Source organism: Nicotiana tabacum, chromosome 2 (assembly GCF_000715075.1).
Source record: "Nicotiana tabacum cultivar K326 chromosome 2, ASM71507v2, whole genome shotgun sequence".
NCBI lineage: Eukaryota > Viridiplantae > Streptophyta > Magnoliopsida > Solanales > Solanaceae > Nicotiana > Nicotiana tabacum.
In genome coordinates, this window is record NC_134081.1 from 110,240,506 (window position 1) to 110,260,649 (window position 20,144).

The 20,144-nt window shown below is 35.4% G+C and overlaps 3 protein-coding genes across 3 annotated transcripts; 2 read left to right on the forward strand and 1 right to left on the reverse strand.

Moving 5' to 3' along the window:
• Positions 1-510: 510 nt before the first annotated feature.
• Positions 511-2,168, reverse strand: LOC107807567 (peroxidase 3). Its single transcript, XM_016631978.2, has 4 exons — positions 1,893-2,168; positions 1,585-1,782; positions 1,148-1,310; positions 511-1,069 (listed from the first exon to the last, which is right to left on the reverse strand). The coding sequence occupies exons 1-4, from the start codon at positions 2,100-2,102 to the stop codon at positions 651-653; spliced, it is 990 nt and encodes a 329-aa protein (XP_016487464.1). The 5' UTR covers positions 2,103-2,168; the 3' UTR covers positions 511-650.
• A 7,169-nt stretch (positions 2,169-9,337) lies between these two features.
• LOC142167855 (polyubiquitin-like) lies at positions 9,338-10,108 on the forward strand. The gene has a single exon (XM_075228058.1). The coding sequence runs from the start codon at positions 9,338-9,340 to the stop codon at positions 10,106-10,108; it is 771 nt and encodes a 256-aa protein (XP_075084159.1).
• Positions 10,109-12,092: 1,984 nt separating this feature from the next.
• Positions 12,093-16,066, forward strand: LOC107807565 (MYB-like transcription factor ETC2). The gene is made up of 3 exons (XM_016631974.2): positions 12,093-12,255; positions 13,220-13,307; positions 13,432-16,066. Exons 1-3 carry the CDS (start codon positions 12,204-12,206, stop codon positions 13,586-13,588), a joined length of 297 nt encoding a protein of 98 aa, XP_016487460.1. The 5' UTR covers positions 12,093-12,203; the 3' UTR covers positions 13,589-16,066.
• Positions 16,067-20,144: the final 4,078 nt, after the last annotated feature.

Genomic DNA, 20,144 nt, shown 5'->3' on the forward strand with positions numbered 1-20,144 from the left:
AGTAAATTTTTTTTGAAAAAAAAGAAAAAATTTCTTATGTCCAAACGGGCTCTTAGTAGATTGGGAATTCTCAAATGTTAAAAGGTATTGCTTATACGCTTGAAGTACATGTTTACAAGCTTTGCCATCTTTCTCTTTATAAGTATTTTAATTTTTCCGTTTTCATATATACAAATTACAAGCATCTTCAGTGTTTCCAGGAAAAGTTTAAGCGAGGAAAAGAACACGTATCCATTGCTTATTTTAATATTTTCTTACTTAATTTGCCCAAAAAAAAGTATATATACTAAATAGATGGATGTTTTGGCAACTTCTGAGAATCTTAAGTAGAATAAAGTACTTTAGTAGTACTAATTTCACTGGAATTTAACTTTTGTTTCCTTTATTTTAATGTTAACAATTTAAAGGTTAAAGGAGATATATGTTATAAAGACAATACCCCAGCTAGGAAAGATTCCCACCTTTTCAATTTCATTACTATTTTTATTTTTATTGCTAGAACACAGCAAGTTGCAAAATTAAGATAAAGTAAATATAGAAGTACATGAATAATGATACATATTACACCAAACTATTCACTCAGAGGAAACAAACAAATACATTCACAAAATCATTAATTTAAACTTGAAATAATAAAGAAAAGTGAACTTTTAACTATTCACAAATGCACATTGCTTCCTGATTTCACCAGCACTGCCTGTTTTAACTTCAACTCTCCCCATTTTCTCCATTGCCTTAGCAAATTCACTGTAGAATTCTTTGAGTGATCCCTCGACAAGGTGTTCGATAAATGACTTCGTTGTGGTACGTTTTGTTAAAGCTGCATCAGATTGGAATAGGCCTCTCCTTTTGAGCAGAAGCTTGTAATAGCTAAGATCAAATGTCTTGAAACTACCTGGATCCATCTCAACTATAGTGGTATTATCGTTAATTGACTTGCATTTTCTGGACTTGAGATTATCTGCATATTCGCTGTCTAGAGATGGATCTTGTGTACCAAGAGTCCCTGTGAAATTGTATAGACGCTCCGAAAACGAGGAGCAATGAGAAACTCCAATGGTGTGTGCACCTACAATAAAAACAAGTTATATGTTATTGCGGGTGTAACTTAACCTGATGATGTAAGAATATTATATACAGTGCATACCAGATAATAAGACCAAGTCGTTCAGATCAAGACCCTTTTTCGCAAAAGATTGTTGTAGTCTAGTGAAGTTACTAGTTGGAGCTGGGATATCAGCATTGGCTTCTGAAACATTTGATATTCTTCCATCTCTTCTACCAGTTGGCACATTCCAAAAAGGACCTCCCTATTATGCCAAGAAGATAATTAATAGCTATAGAAAATGGTTCAAGAAGAGAGTACAACGATAACAACAGACCCACTATATTCCTACAGGTGGGGTCTGAGGGTTTAAGAAGAGAGTACAACAATAACAACAGACCCCGTATATTCTCACGGGTGGGGTCTGGAGTTCAAGAAGAGAGTAGAACAACAATAACATACGCAATATATTCTCACCGGTGGGGTCTGATGGTTCTAGAAGAGAGTATTTTGTTAATTTCTTCAAGTTTTGTACTTACTGTGACTACAACTGCATCTCTAGCAACTAAGGCAATAATATCAGCACAAGAGACAACTCCAGGGCATTCAGCTTCAACTAGTCTCTTCACAGCATCAATGAAGGAGAAGCCTCTCAATGTTAGATTAGGATTAGCTTGTTTTTCAGTTTGGTTTCCTGTACTTGAAGTGAAATTAAGAAGTACAGATCCATCACAACCCTGCAAAGAACAAAACAGAGAAGACAAAAGAATCAGAACAAAGCACATTAATTAAGTATATAAAGCAATTATGTAAGTGAAACAGGGCAAATTAATCATACTATACTTACCCTAACAAAGCAATCATGGAAATGCATTCTGAGTATGGCAGCTGCAGTATTTGGAGCCTTTGGAACTTGCTTTTGGACAAAGTCTTTAATGATTTTCTCTGCATTTGGACAGCTCTTGGCATAGAAATTAAGTTGTAATTGAGCATGTCCAGAGCTTACAAATCCAAGGATACATAATACCAGAATACTCAAATAGCCAAATGAAGCCATTGTTTCTCTGTTTCAAAGAAACCTTTCTTTTCTTTAATGTGTTTCTCTACACACATCAACTCCTATTGCATCCTAGCAAATTTATAGGCAACTTCCCGACTTGGTCATCAAGCTAATAACTAACATGTAATTATTTTATTAAAATCTCAAATCTTTATAACAATAGAAAATGGTTTGGTTATAGACTGTTTCGTATTGGACTCATTCGGAGATTTATGTATACGGTCAAACTTCTCTATAACAGCCTCGTTTGTTCCGAATATTTTTGGATGTTATAGCGAAATGTTGTTATACAAAACATATATTATAATATAAAAAAAAATTGGTTCCGAAAAAGCTTGGCTTCTATAGAGAAGTGTTGTTATATAGGGATGCTGTTACAGAGATGTATGACTGTATATCCTATTTACGTTGACCGACCCTTTTTGATACATAAACAACCCCCTCTTCGTCTTCCTTTAAATTTTTGCCAGCAGTGAGAGTACACTTAAAAATTAAACAAAAAAATTATCGTTCTTTATTTGCTGCTTTTTTAAAAATCTATTAATTCTTGGTCACCTGCTCCTACAAAGATATGGATGTTTATGAGGGTGGATGCATGCGAGGTACAAGTTATTTCAATAATTAAAAACTTGAATACCTGCTACCATGTCAATCTTGACAGCTCATGTATATGTTTTTGGCATATCTTTGTGAAACCACAAATAAATTAATTGGTGGAGCTGTTCTGCTAATTGTTTTATTTCTGATGTATTCAGTTTGTATCAGGTATTTGGTATAAACAGCACAATGTAATATAGGGACAAAGCCTGCAGTAATTAATTAATACGTCGTTTTACATTGACGAATGAGTTTAAGTTTTATATATTGACAGTGTAAAGGGAAGTTTATACTCTCACCTAAAAAATAACTATAACCATCCGTAAATACTGTAATTAATTACGTAACACAGTAAATTAAAATACACCCATAATGTAAGCATTCTTTATAATGTTTTAAATCCTTAATTATAATTATTAAAACCTTAGAAGTGTTCTTCCCTTTCTCTAGAGAAGCATCCCAATGTCTGTCTGACTGTCCTTATGCTCAAGATATTTATTTTGTTCGTTGTATATTTGAGACGACAATGGGCAAGGCCCTCAATAATTTCTCAATCTGTACTTAAAGCTAAGATCAAGATTCCTGCTACTTTAACTTTGCGGTAAAACAAATTATTCCCTTGCTAGCTCCTCCAAAATTGTTCTTCGAACTTTTTATTTAAATTTTATTGATAGCGTACTCTGTCGAAGGTATATATATATATATTGAGTTTTCTACAGATATAACCCTTATTTTTTAAGTATATGCCGTCTTAAGTAATAATTATAAATTTGCGTTGTGTCTGTATACGAGTACATTAGGAAAAATACTCCTAACACACTTGGCTTGGAAGAAAATTGAAACTTGGCTTCATTCGTTACGCTAGTACTGCTACCAAGAAATTATTAAACGAAAGACTTGTAAATTGTAATAATTGGATATTGATATGCCTCGTGGTTAAAGAATAGGAAGCTATGTAGTTCGAACTCTTAAAACATGCACTAAGTATATATCGGATCGTTCAAATAATAATATTTTTGGAGAATTTGATTCGAGTTTAACAATAATTTTAAAGAGTCCAAACAACATAAATAAAAATCGCTATTTCCTCGTGTATTTATTTGGATGAAGTCGATAGTTGAGCTTGTTGTAGATGCATGTGCACCTCAAAGGGGTCTAAACCTATAGGCAATTTAAACAATTCCTTTTGTCACCTTTTATTCCTCTGTATTCTTCTTTCTATTTCTTTAATTTAGTTTTATTCCTTCAAATTGGAAAAATATCAGTTGATCGTGGCTCAATGGGAAAAATTAAAAGATCTTTTTTTCTCTCTTCAAAGTTCAATTGCTTCTAACATCAGAAATCGCAGCTGTAAAAGAAAGTGCTTTTGAGAATATGAAGACATAAAGAAAACTCTTAATGATAAATTTTATAATTTATTTTGCATTTCCTATTTAACTTTCCAGCGAGCAAGTAGTAATTAATACAGTAACTATTAGGATTCTTTTGATTAAAGCGATAGATCAATAATCTACAATTTGGCTTTATCTTTTGCATATTTATGACTATAGGCTATTCTCTTGGGCATATAACAATGTGCATGGCTAATAAAAGACGTCTAATAGATCTTTAATTTATTTATGTGATTAAAACAAAGAATAAAGTGCTAAGAAGTATTTCACTTTTTCTTTCTTCCTTGTTGTCCCAGTCCTTTTGCCAACTGTTGTATTTGTGGCGTTTTAATTTCCAGGCTGTGTCTGATTAGTTTCTTAATTAGGTAAACTCTCAGTTGTCATTGAAAGTGAATGATTGAAATTGTTTCTCTATTTCTATTTCTTTTTTCCTTTTCTATTTTAAAGTACCCCAAATTATCTTTGAGGAACACCAGCCTCCTGATATGCAAAGGGTTATCTTTTGGTTTGTTAGTTTTAGGATGTGATTACTTTTCTATTGTACTTGATTATATTTTAGCAAAAACAAGGTGAAATATTATGTTACCACAGTCATGTCTAAAGATCAACAAATAAAAAAAAGTTATTCTTTCGGTTTCAAACAATTATTCATTTTGATTCGGCACGATTATGAAGAGAAGTACTGTTTACTAAAGTATTTGTCTAAAGATAACGAGGGGCCTATATTTTGACTTTTGTGTCATACAATAACATGATAAAGGAGAGATGTCACGACCCCAATTCTCCTCCGTAGGATATCGTGATGACACTTAGTCTCTAACACTAGGTAAGTCTAACACTTTGCAGAATAAATGAATAATAAACTGATCTCCAATCTCAACACATGAAATAAATATACAACTGCAAATCAATAATTACAACTCCCAAAACTCGGTGAAAATAAGTCACAAGCTTCTAAGAAAAAGTAGTAAGTGTATCTATACATCAAAGTTTAAAGGGAATAAAGAAACAACATAATAAGGATAGAGGGGGATTCCGATGTCTGCGGACGCTGGCAGATATACCTTGAAGTCTCCACGTACAGTCCAGCTCACTAGTATATGGTCTGGTAGGAAGAATCTGGATCTGCATAAAAAGACGTACAGAAGTGTAGTATGAGTACACCACAATGGTACCCAGTAAGTGTCAAGCCTAACCTCAGTAGAGTAGTGACGGGGTCTAAGTCAGGGCCCTACTAGTTTAAAAGGAAAGTAAGGCAAAAGATATAATAATATTTTGAAATGACTGAGAGTTTAATTAATGAGAAGTTCCAAAAAATAACAGCACAACAAATAGAGGTAACAACAGGGGAGCTCCCGAGGTACCGCCTCGTAGTCCCAAGTATAAATATGTACGACAGGGGGGATCTCCCGAGGTACCGCCTCGTAGTCTCAAAGTAAATTTGCAAGACAGGAGGATCTCCCGAGGTACCGCCTCGTAGTCCCAAACTAAATATGCAAGACAAAAGGATCTCCCGAGTAAATGCCTCGTAGTCCCAATGTAAATATGCAGTACAAGGGGATCTCCCGAAGAACCGTCTTATAGTCCCAAAGTAAATATGCAGTACATGGGGATCTCCCGAGGAACCGCCTCGTAGTCCCAAAGTAAATATGCAGTACATGGGGATCTCCAGATGAATCGCCTCGTAGTCCCAAAGTAAATATGCAGTACAAGGGGGATCTCCCGAGGAACCGTCTCGTAGTCCCAAAATAAATATGCAGCATGTAACCGAAGGAACAACAAGTAATTCAACTAAGCATGTTGCACAAATTACAAGTAAGACTTAAGGCACGTAGACATGCGATACAAGGCTAAACATGATCACTACATATGCTAAGGCAACTCAGTTAAGGAATTTAAAAGAAGACAACTCAGCATGAACCGAAAATTTCCATATTTAGCCAGTTTACGCACTCGTCACCTCGCGTACATGATGCTCACATATCACAAATTATTACAATAGTACCAAATCCTAAGGGGATTTCTCCCACACAAAGTTAGACAAGTCACTTACCTCAAATCTCGCTCAATCAATCGATAAGGATGCCTTTCCCTCGATTTTCCGACTCCGAATGGTCCAAAACAAGCCAAAAGTAATTACATACCATGAATACAACTACAAGAAACTAATTTAACTATTAATCTACGGCTTTAGCAAAGAATCAAAAAATCGCCTCAAAACGTCGACTCGAGCCCACGTCTCAAAATCAGGTAAAAGTCACAAAATACGAATACCCATTCGATATCGAGTTCACCCATACCAAAGTTACCAAAATCCGACACCAAGTTGCCACTCCAAACCCCAAATTAAACCCTCCAAATTCATAGCCTCAAACTCCCAAATTCAACCTTAAACACACACAATCTAAGTGGAAAAAGCAATGAAAAAATAAGATTATTGCTCAAAAATAAGCACAAGGGACTTACCTCAAGAAATCTTTCAAAAATGCTCTCAAAAATCGCCAAACCCGAGCTCAGAATGTCCAATAATGATAAGAATCACGAACCCTTGATTTAACTTTTTGTCCAGCACTTCCACTTATGCGGATACTTAATCGCATTTGCGGTGTTGAAGAAGTGACCAAAATTTCGCTTCTGCGGTGAGCCACTGGAGCTGGGCTTCCGCTTTTGTGGTCTTCACCCTCGCATCTGCGCAACCGCAGGTGCGGAACTCCCCATCGCACCTGTGTTCCTTTCGCATATGCGCCCCTTTTTCTCACTTCCGCGGGGCCATGACCGCATCTGCCGCTCAGCTAGACAGTCCCCATTCCGCTTATGCTGCTCGAAGGCCGCTTCTGTGGTACCGCACTTGCGGCCCAAAATGTGCAGGTGCGATTGCACCAGACACAACAAAGCTTCAGCTATGCTCCAAGTCCAATTTGCTCCGTTAACCATCCGGAATCCACCCGAGACCCCCGTGACCTCAACCAAACTTACCAACAAGTACTAAATCATCATATGGATTTAGTCGAGCCTTTAGATCACATCAAACAACGCTAAAAATACGAATTGCGCATCGATTCAAGCCTAATGAACTTTAGAACTTCAAACTTCTACATCCGACGCCGAAACCTATCAAATCAAGTCTGATTGACCTCAAATTTTGTACACAAGTCATAATTGACATTACGGACCTACTCCAACTTTCAGAATCGAAATCCAACCCGGATATCAAAAGGTCCACTCCCAGTCAAACTTTTCAAAATTTATCCAATTTTTCAACTTTCGCCAATTGACGCTAAAATGACCTACGGACCTCCAATTCAACATCCTAACACTCTCCTAAGACCAAAATCACCCTACGGAGCTATGAGAACTGTCGAAAATCTATTTTGGAGTCGTCTTCACATAATTCAACCTACGGTCGATTCCTACGACTTAAACTTCCATTTTAGGGATTGTGTCCCACAACACTCCGAAACCAAAAATAAATCCTCCTGGCAAGTTACGTAACCACAAAATGAAATAAAGGGAGCAATAAATAGAGATTCGGGGCTACTATTCTCAAGACGACCGATCGGGTCATTACAATACAATTATTGCAAAAAAGTCTCAAAAATTAAAGTGAAGCTCAAACTTTTCGATCTTTTTTTATCTGTTGTGCTTTAGAACGTTTTCTATAAATAAAAGTAGACAACGTTATGTGACAACCAAAAGTTGTTGTTTTTTTTTTTCTTCTCAAAAAGTACTTTTTCCCCCAACTTCACGTGTTTGGCCAAGCTTTGGGGAAGGTGTTTTTGGGAATTAAGAAGTAGAAACAGAAGTATTTTTAGAAAAACAGAAAAAAGTAATTTATCCGAGAAGGCAGAAGCAGTTTTGATTTTTCTTCTTACCAAAAATATTCTTAGTAAAATATGATATATACCAAAATAACTTACTTATTTTAAACCTAACACTTAGAATTAGAGATTATATTATCGAACTCTCCTAATGTATAAATATTTTTATTTTATTTTTAGGATAACTTTCTAATATATGGTGACTTTTGGGATGAATGCTTTTATATTTGTTGAATTATTTTTTGATATATTTAAATCATCTCGAAAGAATTAAAGTACTTTTTAATTTCATGTTTTACTTAAATAAAAATGAAAAAACTTAATTATTATCTTTAATAATAAATAGTTGAGATTAATTATTTATTTATACAATATTAAGTATTAAGTAAATTTATTCATGTCCTTATTCATAATTTGATACTAAAAAGTACTTTTTAAAAATCTTGGCCAAACACAAATTATTGCTCCAAAGTATTTTTCAGATTAATTAGTCAAACACAAATTATTTCTTTACAAAAGTACTTATTTGAAAAACACTTTTAAAAAAAATATTTATCAAAATAAGCAGATTTAGAGTGACATACAAAAGTAAAAGACTAGTCAATTGGTTAGTTGTTTTTAGGTGAATTAGGTAAAAAGATCAAATCTTTTCTATTATAACCGTCCACATCAAGATTCACATCAAAATCTTGATGTGTTACCCCCCCCTCCCTCCCCCCGGGCTGTTACTGCATGGCATTTGCTTAATGCAGTCATGTTTTCAAATTTCGAAGGAAGAGAAATACTCCTTTGCAAGAGCTTTGAGGCGTTTCTTCACTACTAAATTCCGTTGAATATTAAAATATATTATTCTGATGTCTCATTTTCTCCCTCACCCAAACCAATTAATGATAAGTTAATTACCTTTGGAAATTTCTCTAAACAGGGGTCAAAACCATTTTCTAACATGACTTCAATTTGACAAATCAGGAAATATTTGTGAACATACATGAAAGGGCTGCATTCACCTGCCGTGTAGGTAAATTTTGCATGTCTATATTTACGCATGCTTCATGTCAATAAGTAAATGCACCACAGTAGAATACCATTTCGATAGTGTAAATAATTTTTACACCATCAGTTAATTTAACTTGTTACAATATATTATTATTTTATTTTTTAGGTTATCATATCAAACTTACAATCAAGATTTATATGTTGCTAAAAATCAACTAATCTAATGGTAAAATTTTTTTATACCCTCGCAATGCACATAATGTAAACTCTTTTCGCACGATAGGACATGCAAAAAGTAATTCTCATTCTTCCTACATGATCTTTCGATATATATTTCATCCAATTTCTTGAACAATGCAAATACACAACACATGTACTTTCATTTATTTTTCTCCAATCACTTTACTTTCAACAATCAGTTCGTACAATGATGAATATCACCATTGTTATGGGTGAAAGTGAATTTTCTATAGAAGTAAGCCCACAAGAGTCAATTCTTGAAACAAAACAAAAAATAGAAAACCTCTTAGGTGTGCCAGTGGCTTCCCAAAATCTCTCAGTTTTTGGATTTGAATTATTGGATGGACTATACATCCAAGGTTATCCAATAATTACTCAAGGTACAAAAATCCATCTAACTATATTCCAAAATAGTACTACTATTGCAGAAACATCCTTACAACAGATTGGAAAATTCCAAATTATTGTGAACATTTCAGCTAGAAAAATCAACATAGACATTGACAGGACTGAAACTGTCCGAAGCCTAAAAGAAAAAATTCACATAATTGATGGAACCCCAATAAGGAGAATGGCTCTTTACTTCTCTGGAAATGAATTAAACGATGATTATCGGAGTTTAATTGAATATGGGGTTCAAGAATTTTCAGAAATAATTGTATTTTTAAAGACTATGTCGCGAATGGTTACTGATCCACCTTCAAGAGGACTGAGTCTAGTGGTGCAAACTTCGTCTAGTTTGCTAAATGCAGCAAAAATTCCAGTGGAAATGAGTGATTTGGGTACTGTTAATAATTTGAGACAACTATTATTGGATCGAAAAATTCTGCCTATGGATGAATATATTTTCATACACAAACAAAGAATTATGAGGGATAGTTGTAGTCTTCGTTGGCATGGTGTTGAAAATGGGGATTTCGTCTATGTTTTTAAAGGGTCTGTTAGTAGGGAAGCATGTTGAGACAACAGCCTATGTTAATTAGTAACATAAAAAAGAATCACTATTTCCTGACTTTATATTTATGCCTATTAGTATATGGCTAATGATCTATGTCATTATGTTGAATGGTAACTTGTTTAAGTGTATTATTGGCATAATCTGTTCTTGTTAACAGATAGTAATATCATTTAGAATTAGTATTTGTCGTTTGTGTTTATCCTTTAGATTATATAGATATTAAAGTAACTTATAGATTAGAGTTATCATTTAGTTAGTTTTTACTGTGTTTAGATTTGAATAAGTCTCCTGAAACAAGTATAATCCAATCTCTTTAAGTGTTTATCTGTATGGCCATTTTATCAAAAAGTTTAAGCTATATATATTAAATGGCTAAATACATAGTTTACCCATCAACCTTTCAGCGAAATCTCTGTTACACACCTCTCTTTCACGAGAAACTTTTTACACACTCAACCTTTTAAAAGTGTGCCTAAGACACACTGCTTTTGACCAGATAACACTTGGGTGTTTACACACAAAAAAAGCACGTAAAACCCGTAAAAACTCATATTTTTTGTCTTCTTTCCCCACATGAACCCCTCCCCCTCCCTCTGGTCTTCTTCCTCAGACCACCCTCCCCCTCATCTTCTTCCCCAAATAGAATTTTTGAAAGAACATAAAATTTAAGATCTAAAATTGAGCGATTTTTGTTGGTTTATTGTCCAAATTTTGTGAAACCATTTATTTGTGATAGATTTAAAAGGTTTAACAGTAGTATTGAAGGTTTGGTAAAAAAAATCTAGAATCCACCATTGTTGGGGATTAAAAAAAGCTTGAAAATTCAATTGGGTCTTGTTGATTATTGGGTTGTTGAATTCAATTTGTTGCTCGATTATTTTCGACTAGTTGTTTAGATAGTGTGATTGAATTTTGATGTTGTTGAAAACTTTCTCACAAACAACTATGGTAGAAGCAACAATGGTGCTTAAGATAGAAAATGGGAAGATGAAGAAGATCAGTTTTAATTGTAATTTTTAATATTTTTTCCTTTTTAGAGTCAATGACATGTGTCACGACCTTATTAGGGCGTGACTTTCATGTTATCTAAAAAATTGATCAAGCACAAAAGTGGTGTGTCTTAGACACACTTTTGAAAGGTATGTAAAAGATTTTCCGTGAACGTGAGGTGTGTAACAGAGATTTCGCTGTAAGGTCGATGAGTAAATTATGTATTTTGCCTATATTAAATAGATAGTATTTCTTTAGAATTTTGTCTTTAACACATCCATTCATATGTAGGTCTTGTTCTTTTTCATGTGCCAAGCATGTAAAAATTCTTTTGGATAATGGACGCCGATGAGACTCGTAACAAGAACCTCATTTAAAAATTTAAGTTATTCAAGATAACACATTACTTACTAATTATGTCTTCAATATCACTATTACCAGAGGCTGATCCAGAATTTTAAGCTTATGAGTTCCTATATCAATCTCAAGTTAATCTGCATGATAACTGGACCAACGAACTGGGTTCCAAGTTAAATATTCTTATAATTTTAATGAATTTTTTAGTTCAAATACAAAATTTATGTAAAAGTTACTGGGTTTACGAGAACCCATAACGTTTGCTCTAGATCCGCCCCTGACTATTACCCCGTCATAAAAAAAATACTGTAGAAGGTATAAATGAAATTGTTATTAACCTATAATGATATCCAATAAATAAGGGGTATTAAGTTGTGTTTTAACTCGTCTTGTAAATCAAAAAGTTAAGTCAAAACAAAAATAATTTTGACATTGAGAACTAGTTAGCTAGTAGTAACGCTTTTTGTTTGGTGAAAATCTCCACAAAGAATTTCCAACTAACCCTTTGATTTTATGTATCCACCTACCCCAATTTATTGGACCACCACACACTTCTCTGTAACTACCATTCTTCTTATTTTTTGTCGTTTTTTATATTCACTGAACTCTCAGTCTCTTGCAAAATCAGAACCACCCACGAGGACCCCTTCTTTTAGATTCTTTTTGCTCTTCTATTTCTATATATACATAATGTACCTATTCAAGCTTGTTATTTCTACTCTTCTTTACTCCTCCATTTCTAGCTATTCTAATGGCAGATGAACAATCGAGCACATCAAATAATGCCTGCGTGGTCTCAGCTGGTAACTTTTCATAGTACTTGTTTTTCTAGCAAAAGCTCTTTCTCTTTCTGCTTGTCAGTTTATTTTAAGGAATTTAGAGCACAATTATAATAAGTACACTTTTCATTATCGTTTGAGAGGAGAGAGGTGCTAGCTCATAGCTCCATATTTGATATTTTCTCTGTTACACATTACATGGGAGGCGATGTTATTTTCTGGTTGGTTGATTTAAGCTTGGTGAGGCTAAGTTGTTGGGCAATGATTTGAATCATGATGTTTTGGAGAAAGTGAAATTGAATCAAGAGTGGCCGCGTACAATGCCCTCCAAGCAAAAGAGTTATGCTGATTGTAACAGCCCAGCACATTAGTGATATGCCCGCTTCGGCTTAGACGAGCACGGCTTTAAAATGCGTCACTATAATCTAAGGCTTGTTTGCTTATATACCCAACATTTCTTCCGTATTTTGTCGATGTGAGATTCATCTAGGGTGTCACATACACCCCCTTAGGGACTCAGCTCGCTGAGGTTTGCCGCACCATCGTTCAAGATTGCATGCGGAGTGGTTCTGATACCATATGTAACAGCCCAACCGGTTAGTGATATTGTCTGCTTTGGGACTAGACCCGCACGTCTTAAAAATACGTTATTAGGGTCCAAGACTTGTTTACTTATATATCCAATATCTCTCCCGTATTTTGTCGATGAAAGATTCGCCCGGAATGTTACAAGAAGGGTTGATGATGATTGATGTGGTTATCTTAATGATAATGTGTATGTTACCTTACCCGGCCCCTACCTTCAGAATTAGAGCTTTAGAAGCAACTTTATGATATAATTCCGTACATCAATGTAACTATACTTAAATGGCACAAATAACAAATATTTTCCTTTGCTAGACTTTTGGATTCCAAAATACTATATACTCTACATCCGCTTGTGAATATGACAAATGATATTTATGAATTCATGTTCTTTTGCATGTAGAGACCACCACCGAAGAAACCTCTAAACTTCAATTTTCAGAAGATGAGGAAATGCTCATTGCAAAAATGTTTAACTTGGTTGGGCAGCGGTACGTACATAATCTGAATCTCTCTGTGTGTTTTATGTTTTCTTCTTTTCTATAACTTGTAATTATTCCAATATTTAATTCTGTTCATTTTTTACGTTAATTAAAAATTATTATGGTTCCTTAGGTGGTCATTAATTGCTGGAAGAATCCCAGGAAGAACTCCTGAAGAAATTGAGAAGTACTGCAACTCGAGATACGTAATCCATAAGCCAGCAAAATGCTTGAAAATTTCCTCCTCCGTTAATGAAGAAAGACGGAAGTTTGAAAACAACCTCTCCTAATCTTGAAATTTTACATGCAAATTTAGAGGCGGATCTAGGATTTAAAGATGGCGGGTGCCATAAATTTCTTTAATATACACCTTCTAATGATTAATATAGAGATTGTTAGGAATGTATACTCGGTTCGGTTCCGTCTCTTTTGAGATTATTCGGGTCAACTTAATAGGCGTTTTTTATTTACACGGGTGAAAATTATATCTCAAATATCAAGACAAATGTAATTAGCATTTTATACCGAAATCATACCTTTATTATTAACAACACAAGTAAAATCAACACGTTCACTAGAAAAATTACTTTTTTTTTGGTATATTTAAAATAAGTTTGCGCAAGTAGAATAATATCTTCAATTTAATAATTACACCCATTAGAACAAGAAAAATAAAAAAAAAACATTTTCAATTGGTAAATTACCCCCTCATATATAAGTAAATCTAGAATTAGATGAAATATAAATTCTCACTAATCAAAATCATAAATTTCATGTTTTTTCTAAGCAATATTTACAAAATTTTATCATAATTTAATAGTAAGGAGATTTCCATTGAACTAGTTACAAATTTATTGAGACCCAAGTCTTTCGATTTTGAAAGAAGAAAACTCGTAAATTTGAGATTAAGAGAAATACTTATATTTATGGGATTTTAAAATTTTGGAGTCTCTATTTTGAATTCGCTAGAAGTCACAGAAAAACTAATAGAATCAAGAAAAGAGAAAATAAGAAAATAAGAAAAGAAAAAAAAGGAAATTGAGAGATAACTGAAAAGGGAAACGTATGATACAAAAGGAAATAAAAAGCACAAAAAAGGGAGCCAAATAAAGATTAACATAAATTTGAACTTGGGGCTTACACAAAAAAGCTTTCAAAGGTCTCTCAACCATGACACCTTTGTTTAGTTTGTGATTGCGGGTAGCAGGATCTTATATTTAACATAATTTAAGAAAATTCAACATAGGTATATACAATTTTATCAAACTAGCCGGTGCCAATGCAATCTAAGTTTCGTCTGGTTATTATGGTTTGTGGTTTAAGTTGTAGCATCACGTCAACTCAAATGTGACATTACTGTGTACAAGTAAAATCGAGCCCATGAGACGTCTCGATTTTTGATGAAGTAAACGGAGGAAGAGGCGTGACTGTAAGGGACCGGAATCGAGGCAACGAGCCCCTCGAGCCGGGGTCTGGGTAAAATGCCTGCCCTCGGGAGTATCGGAGCCACGACCCCATGATCAGTTCGAATCCAAAATATCTCGGAGATCATTACCAGATAATCGAGCATGACCAACAAAAGGCCGTGATATCCGTGACCAGTCGAATGTCACTGCGTGAATCTCGGCACGTATCGGCAAAAAATCGGTGATTAGTTAAACGAAAGATTTTTACCTTTTATGGAATTGCACTTAGGGTAAAACTCCCCTACTATATGAAGGGGGTCTGATTATTCATTAGGCACACTGTAACACGTATATCAAGGTAATATATTTTTATTTTCCGTGTTATTCAAAGTTCTTACTTTTGTTCATCAATTCTTCAATAATGTGAGCCTGGGATCGAAGGCAGTCATTTCATTAAGCTGTTACTAAGTCTGGGATCACTCCTCTTGATTGGTTTGACAATTTATTACCATCCTTTATCTGTTTAATCTAACGCAATTTATCATTTGTATTGAATTAACCCACGTATCCTTAAAATTACTTATAAATTTAATTATCCATTTTTTAGGGTAAACAATTTGACGCCCACCGTGGGGATAAGAATAATAGTGGCAATTTGATACAAATTTTCATAACACACACTATTTTACACTTGTTCTTTGAGCTTTTAATTTCAGGTCAAATTAAAAATATCGAACTCCCAATCTACCCATTTAAACGTGGATGCTGAGTCCGGCCGCCATGGCAAAAACAACAACGTGGTACCCAGCAACGAGGTGTCCCCTGCTGACCCCAACGGAGTCCCAGTCGCTGATCCAATCGATGCTAACTCACACGTGACTATCGAAGCAAACTTACCTAGTGACCCCGAAAACAGCATTCGCGAGGGAGCCCGGTTGATAGCCTGGAGTACACACGATGACGAAGGTGATGGGATCAACTTGCGTGTGATCTTCGAAATGTTATAGGCTCAACAGACAGCGATAGCCCAGTTGCAGAACCAAAGTCGAGCCCTCAGAAGAGTTGAGCCTGAATTGTCCGAGGAAAACGCTCGCAGAAATGAACCGGCCATAGCAAGGTCGGGTGAAGCAGAACCTGAGACCAACCCCGAGATAATAAAGATGCTTGAGTAACTGACAAAATGGGTAGAATCGGGAGAAAAGAAAATCGAAGCCAACGACAAACAAGTAGAGACCTATAACTCCAGGGTCGACCAAATCCCGGGAGTGCCACCGATACTGTTACACCCCATGTTTTTGTACATGAAAGTACGCCGTAAGTCAAGTGATGTAAGCTCAGAAATGAGATTCTATTTGAAAGTATATAAAGTGATCTAATGATATTACATCCCGTATTTTCGTTCAACATACAAACGACTAGGTTGAGGACGAATGCACTTAAATGTGAGAAAGGAGATTTTGGACAAATAAAAATGAGCTGCTTGCTTACCCGACATGCTTGCTTTACCAACTTACTTTTCGTCCTACTTGCTTGAGCTACTCGACACATGTCTAAATTATTTAATAAGGATGAGACACATGTTTCAAAATAGAAAATGGACCAACATGAATCACCTACTTGATTAAGTAGGTGACAAGTAGGTGCATCACACTTACTTAGAGCTTGTGGATAAAATTAAAATGGAATGGAAAATGATAGAGATGGGCAAGTATTGGGGCAGCCCAAGACCCATCTTCCCAAGCCCATTAGTGGGGTCATATAAACATAGATATATCTCAATTTCACTTAGAAAACAATTCATAATCCCTCTCTCTCTATTGCAATGTGAAAGAGCCCAAAATATCATCCCAAGATCTCTCTCAAAGTTATCCTAGGGTTCAAGACCAAATCCACAAGTTGGTAAGGCGATTTCTCTTTTGGAAGATCGAGATCACCTAGTTATCTCTCTAGTTTGTTGTTTGGGGTAAAAAGCTTATTTGAGATTGAAGTAAAACTTAGTTGGATGAGTATTCTTGATGCCAAGGTAAGGTTTAACTTCTCCTATATGTATTTAAGATCATCTATGTATATCTAGTTGATTTGATAAAGGAAACTTGTGAAGTAAGTTGAACTTCATGTTGAAGTGTTGTAGTTGCTGGACTATTTTGGAGTTGAATTCTTGATGTTTTATGGCTGGAAATCAGTAGAAATAACTTAAGAATACTATTGCTATTGTGGTTGATGTGTTTGGAAGAGGAGAAGGCTTGGAAAGTGCAAGTTGTATTTGGAAGAAGAGAGGGCTTGGAAAGTGCAAGTTAGAACTTGGTTGTTGGGTAAGATGGTGTGGACTGTTTTGGTAGTGTATTGTAATGATTATGAGGTTAGATATTGATATATATGTTTGTTGACATTCTCGACATGTTGGTCTTGTTTGTTGATTTGAGGAAAGTGAAAAGAATAAGGGGAGGTGATGTCCAAAATTTTGTAGATGATCTAGTCGCTCATTTGTGTTGAGTTCTAGCTTCTGTAAGCTTAACAATGGTCCCTTATTGTTTGTTGTAGATTGAAGTACTAACAGGCTAAACCGACGTCGTGTGGTTAGGTAAATGACAAAGGTATGTTAAGGCTATCCCTTCTTTACTTTTGGCATGATCCATATGATACAAACTAAACGAGAAAACACGCAACTTTTACAAATGACATTATTCTTAAATGTACTAGGGGTTCCTATGTTCTTGATTCCCCATGTGTCCTATTATTCTATCGTCTGTTCATGGGTCTCAGAAAAATACGTAAGTTGATAAAGTCTATTTCATGATATTAATCGAAGGCATAATGATTTTATGACATTCCGAGAGATCTTATTGACTTACTTCTCAAGCATTGCATTCATTTATATAAGTACATTGACCCATGATCAGATGGCGTTATATACGCGTATATTATATGTATATGGGGTATGGGGAAATGTTATGGCGTTATATACGCATTACCACCTATTAGCTGGTATACGTTGATGATTTCGCTCACAGAAGCCGAGATGATATGATGGGATGCCCTCAGAGGCTTGATGATATTATGTACTCATATACCTATGCATGGTATGACATTTACACGCATATGTATGATATTATAAATGTTTCGCTATTCATAGAGAAATTCAGACTTACATGTTGAGTTCTTTATATCAGGTTTCTTTCATACTTTACATACTCGGTACTTTATTTATACTGACATTCTTTTTGCCTGGGGATACTGCGTTTCATGCCCATAGGTCCCGATAGATAGGTTGACAGTCCTCCTAGTAGGCTATCAGCTCAACGGAAGGAGTTGGTGCACTCCACTTGCTCCGGAGTTACCTATTTGGTCAGTATGATTTGGATAAGTATTGATTGGTATGGCGGGCCCCTGTCCTAACCTTTATGACGTTTATATACTCTTAGAGGCTTGTAGACAGATGTCATGTATATAGATACTTATATGGCTTTATCGGCCTATATTTTGAGTGTACAAATGATCATGTAGGCCTTATAGGCTCGTATGTCACGTGTATAGGTTTTTATATCATGTTGGGTCGTCCAATATCTAGTATTCCCTTATATTTTATTCTAGTTATCTCATGATAGCCCTTCTGACCTATTTACCTATGATGGTATGATAAGAAAGATATGTTACGTTGGTACTCGGTTGAGTAAGGCACCGGGTGCCCGTCGCGACCCTCCGATTTGGATCGTGACAAAAATGGTATCAGAGTAGTTCTGTCCTAGGGAATCTACAAGCCGTGTCTAGTAGAGTCTTGTTAATGGGTGTGTTGTGCACCACACTTATAAGCAGGAGGCTACAGGGCATTTAGGACTATCACTCTTTCTTCTTACTCTAGATCTTGTGATAGAGCTCAGCTGTAAGAATTCAAACTTCTAAATTCTATTTTATTCGTAATACAGCGATACCTACATTTAGAAAGACAGCTGGTAAGAGATTGACTGTGGTTCTGGAAGAGTTGAGTCAGAGGAACTCGATTTTGCATCAAGCTTATGATGAGTAAATGTGAGGTCTTTAGTAGATCTTGTGTGTACTAAGACGTCTAAGCTTCTTGATAAGGAGCCCTAAGGCATGAATATCTATCCACCCATATGGTTTAAAGCAACGAGAGAATTATAAGGTCGATACAAGTTTCAACAAGTAAAAGAAGCAAGGTGAAGAAGGGTACGAGGTACCCAATTAGTGAAGATTATCAGTATTTACAATTCAGCCAGAGAAATATAAGTATTTTGAGTTACCTTTAATTGTAATAGAGGTATGTACAATTGGCCACACCCATCTCAGTTAAGCTTCATGGGAGCCAACAGATATAGTTTAAAAGAAGGACGGGATTCCAGGATCCAGCTGGGGTTAGAGTAACCCATAATGGTGGAAGGATTGTTAGTGTTAGCTGACATTTCCGAAGGATATTACAATCGTGGTAATAATTGTCCTTGTGATATACCCAGATGGTGTAATCTAGGATAGTACAGCTAGATATGAATACTAGAATGTTCAAAAATTACAAAGATAGGCACTTGAATTCTAGAAGGGATAAATATTTACCTTAGTATGGCTCATGTCCCTAGTAAAGAGAGAATGTTAGGCGACCCGAAGAGCTAGTGGATGGAGAAAGGGGAGCTAAAAGCAAAAGAATGTTTTGTTAAAGCTTTCAGAATAAAGTGATAGACAAAAATATTAGAAGGAGAATAATAAGAGAGTAAATGAAGCATTATGAGCATGGTGTGATAAGTGAGTGATAACGGCAAATCAAAATATGATAGGATGATAGAATCTATAGTCAAATGAAGGAAAAGACAAGAGGTGACAGGCCTTGAGGCAATAAAAGAGTATAAGCGATAAAGTCATATCTCCATTTTGAGAAATGAGTTTGTGACTCCAACGTGATTACCAGAAGGAAAAGTTAGACCCACGGAGTAATAGAAATCAGTATGGGCTAGTGAATAAGATAAACTGAACATGAATGAGGGACCGAAGGATTTTATAATAGTCGGCATCGTGAGAATTTCAGAGATAGCATTCCGGTTATAATACAATGGACAACAAAGGAGTAACCTTTAAAGTTCATTCAGGAAGACGCTTCCCTAAAGCAAGCATTGTGAGCAGAATTAGGCTTAAGGGACTAAGTGTGCCACTTACACTAGGTGTTACCCTCGTGAGTAAGAAATTTCGTTATCTTTGATATAGAAGGATTACTATAAGGCGAGTAAGAGTCAGTGAATATGTGAAAAGATGCCAAAGATGAAGAGAGGGGGAAAGATGGTATGATATGGTATTAAGTAGGAGTTATATGGTTCAGGGAACAATGGAATAGTAAAGTAAGAATGCAATAAAAATGAGAAAGGGATGAGATTGCACTTAGTCAAATCCCACTGATAGGTTACGACTCCAGATCATTACGCAAGCATGATGGCAGGGA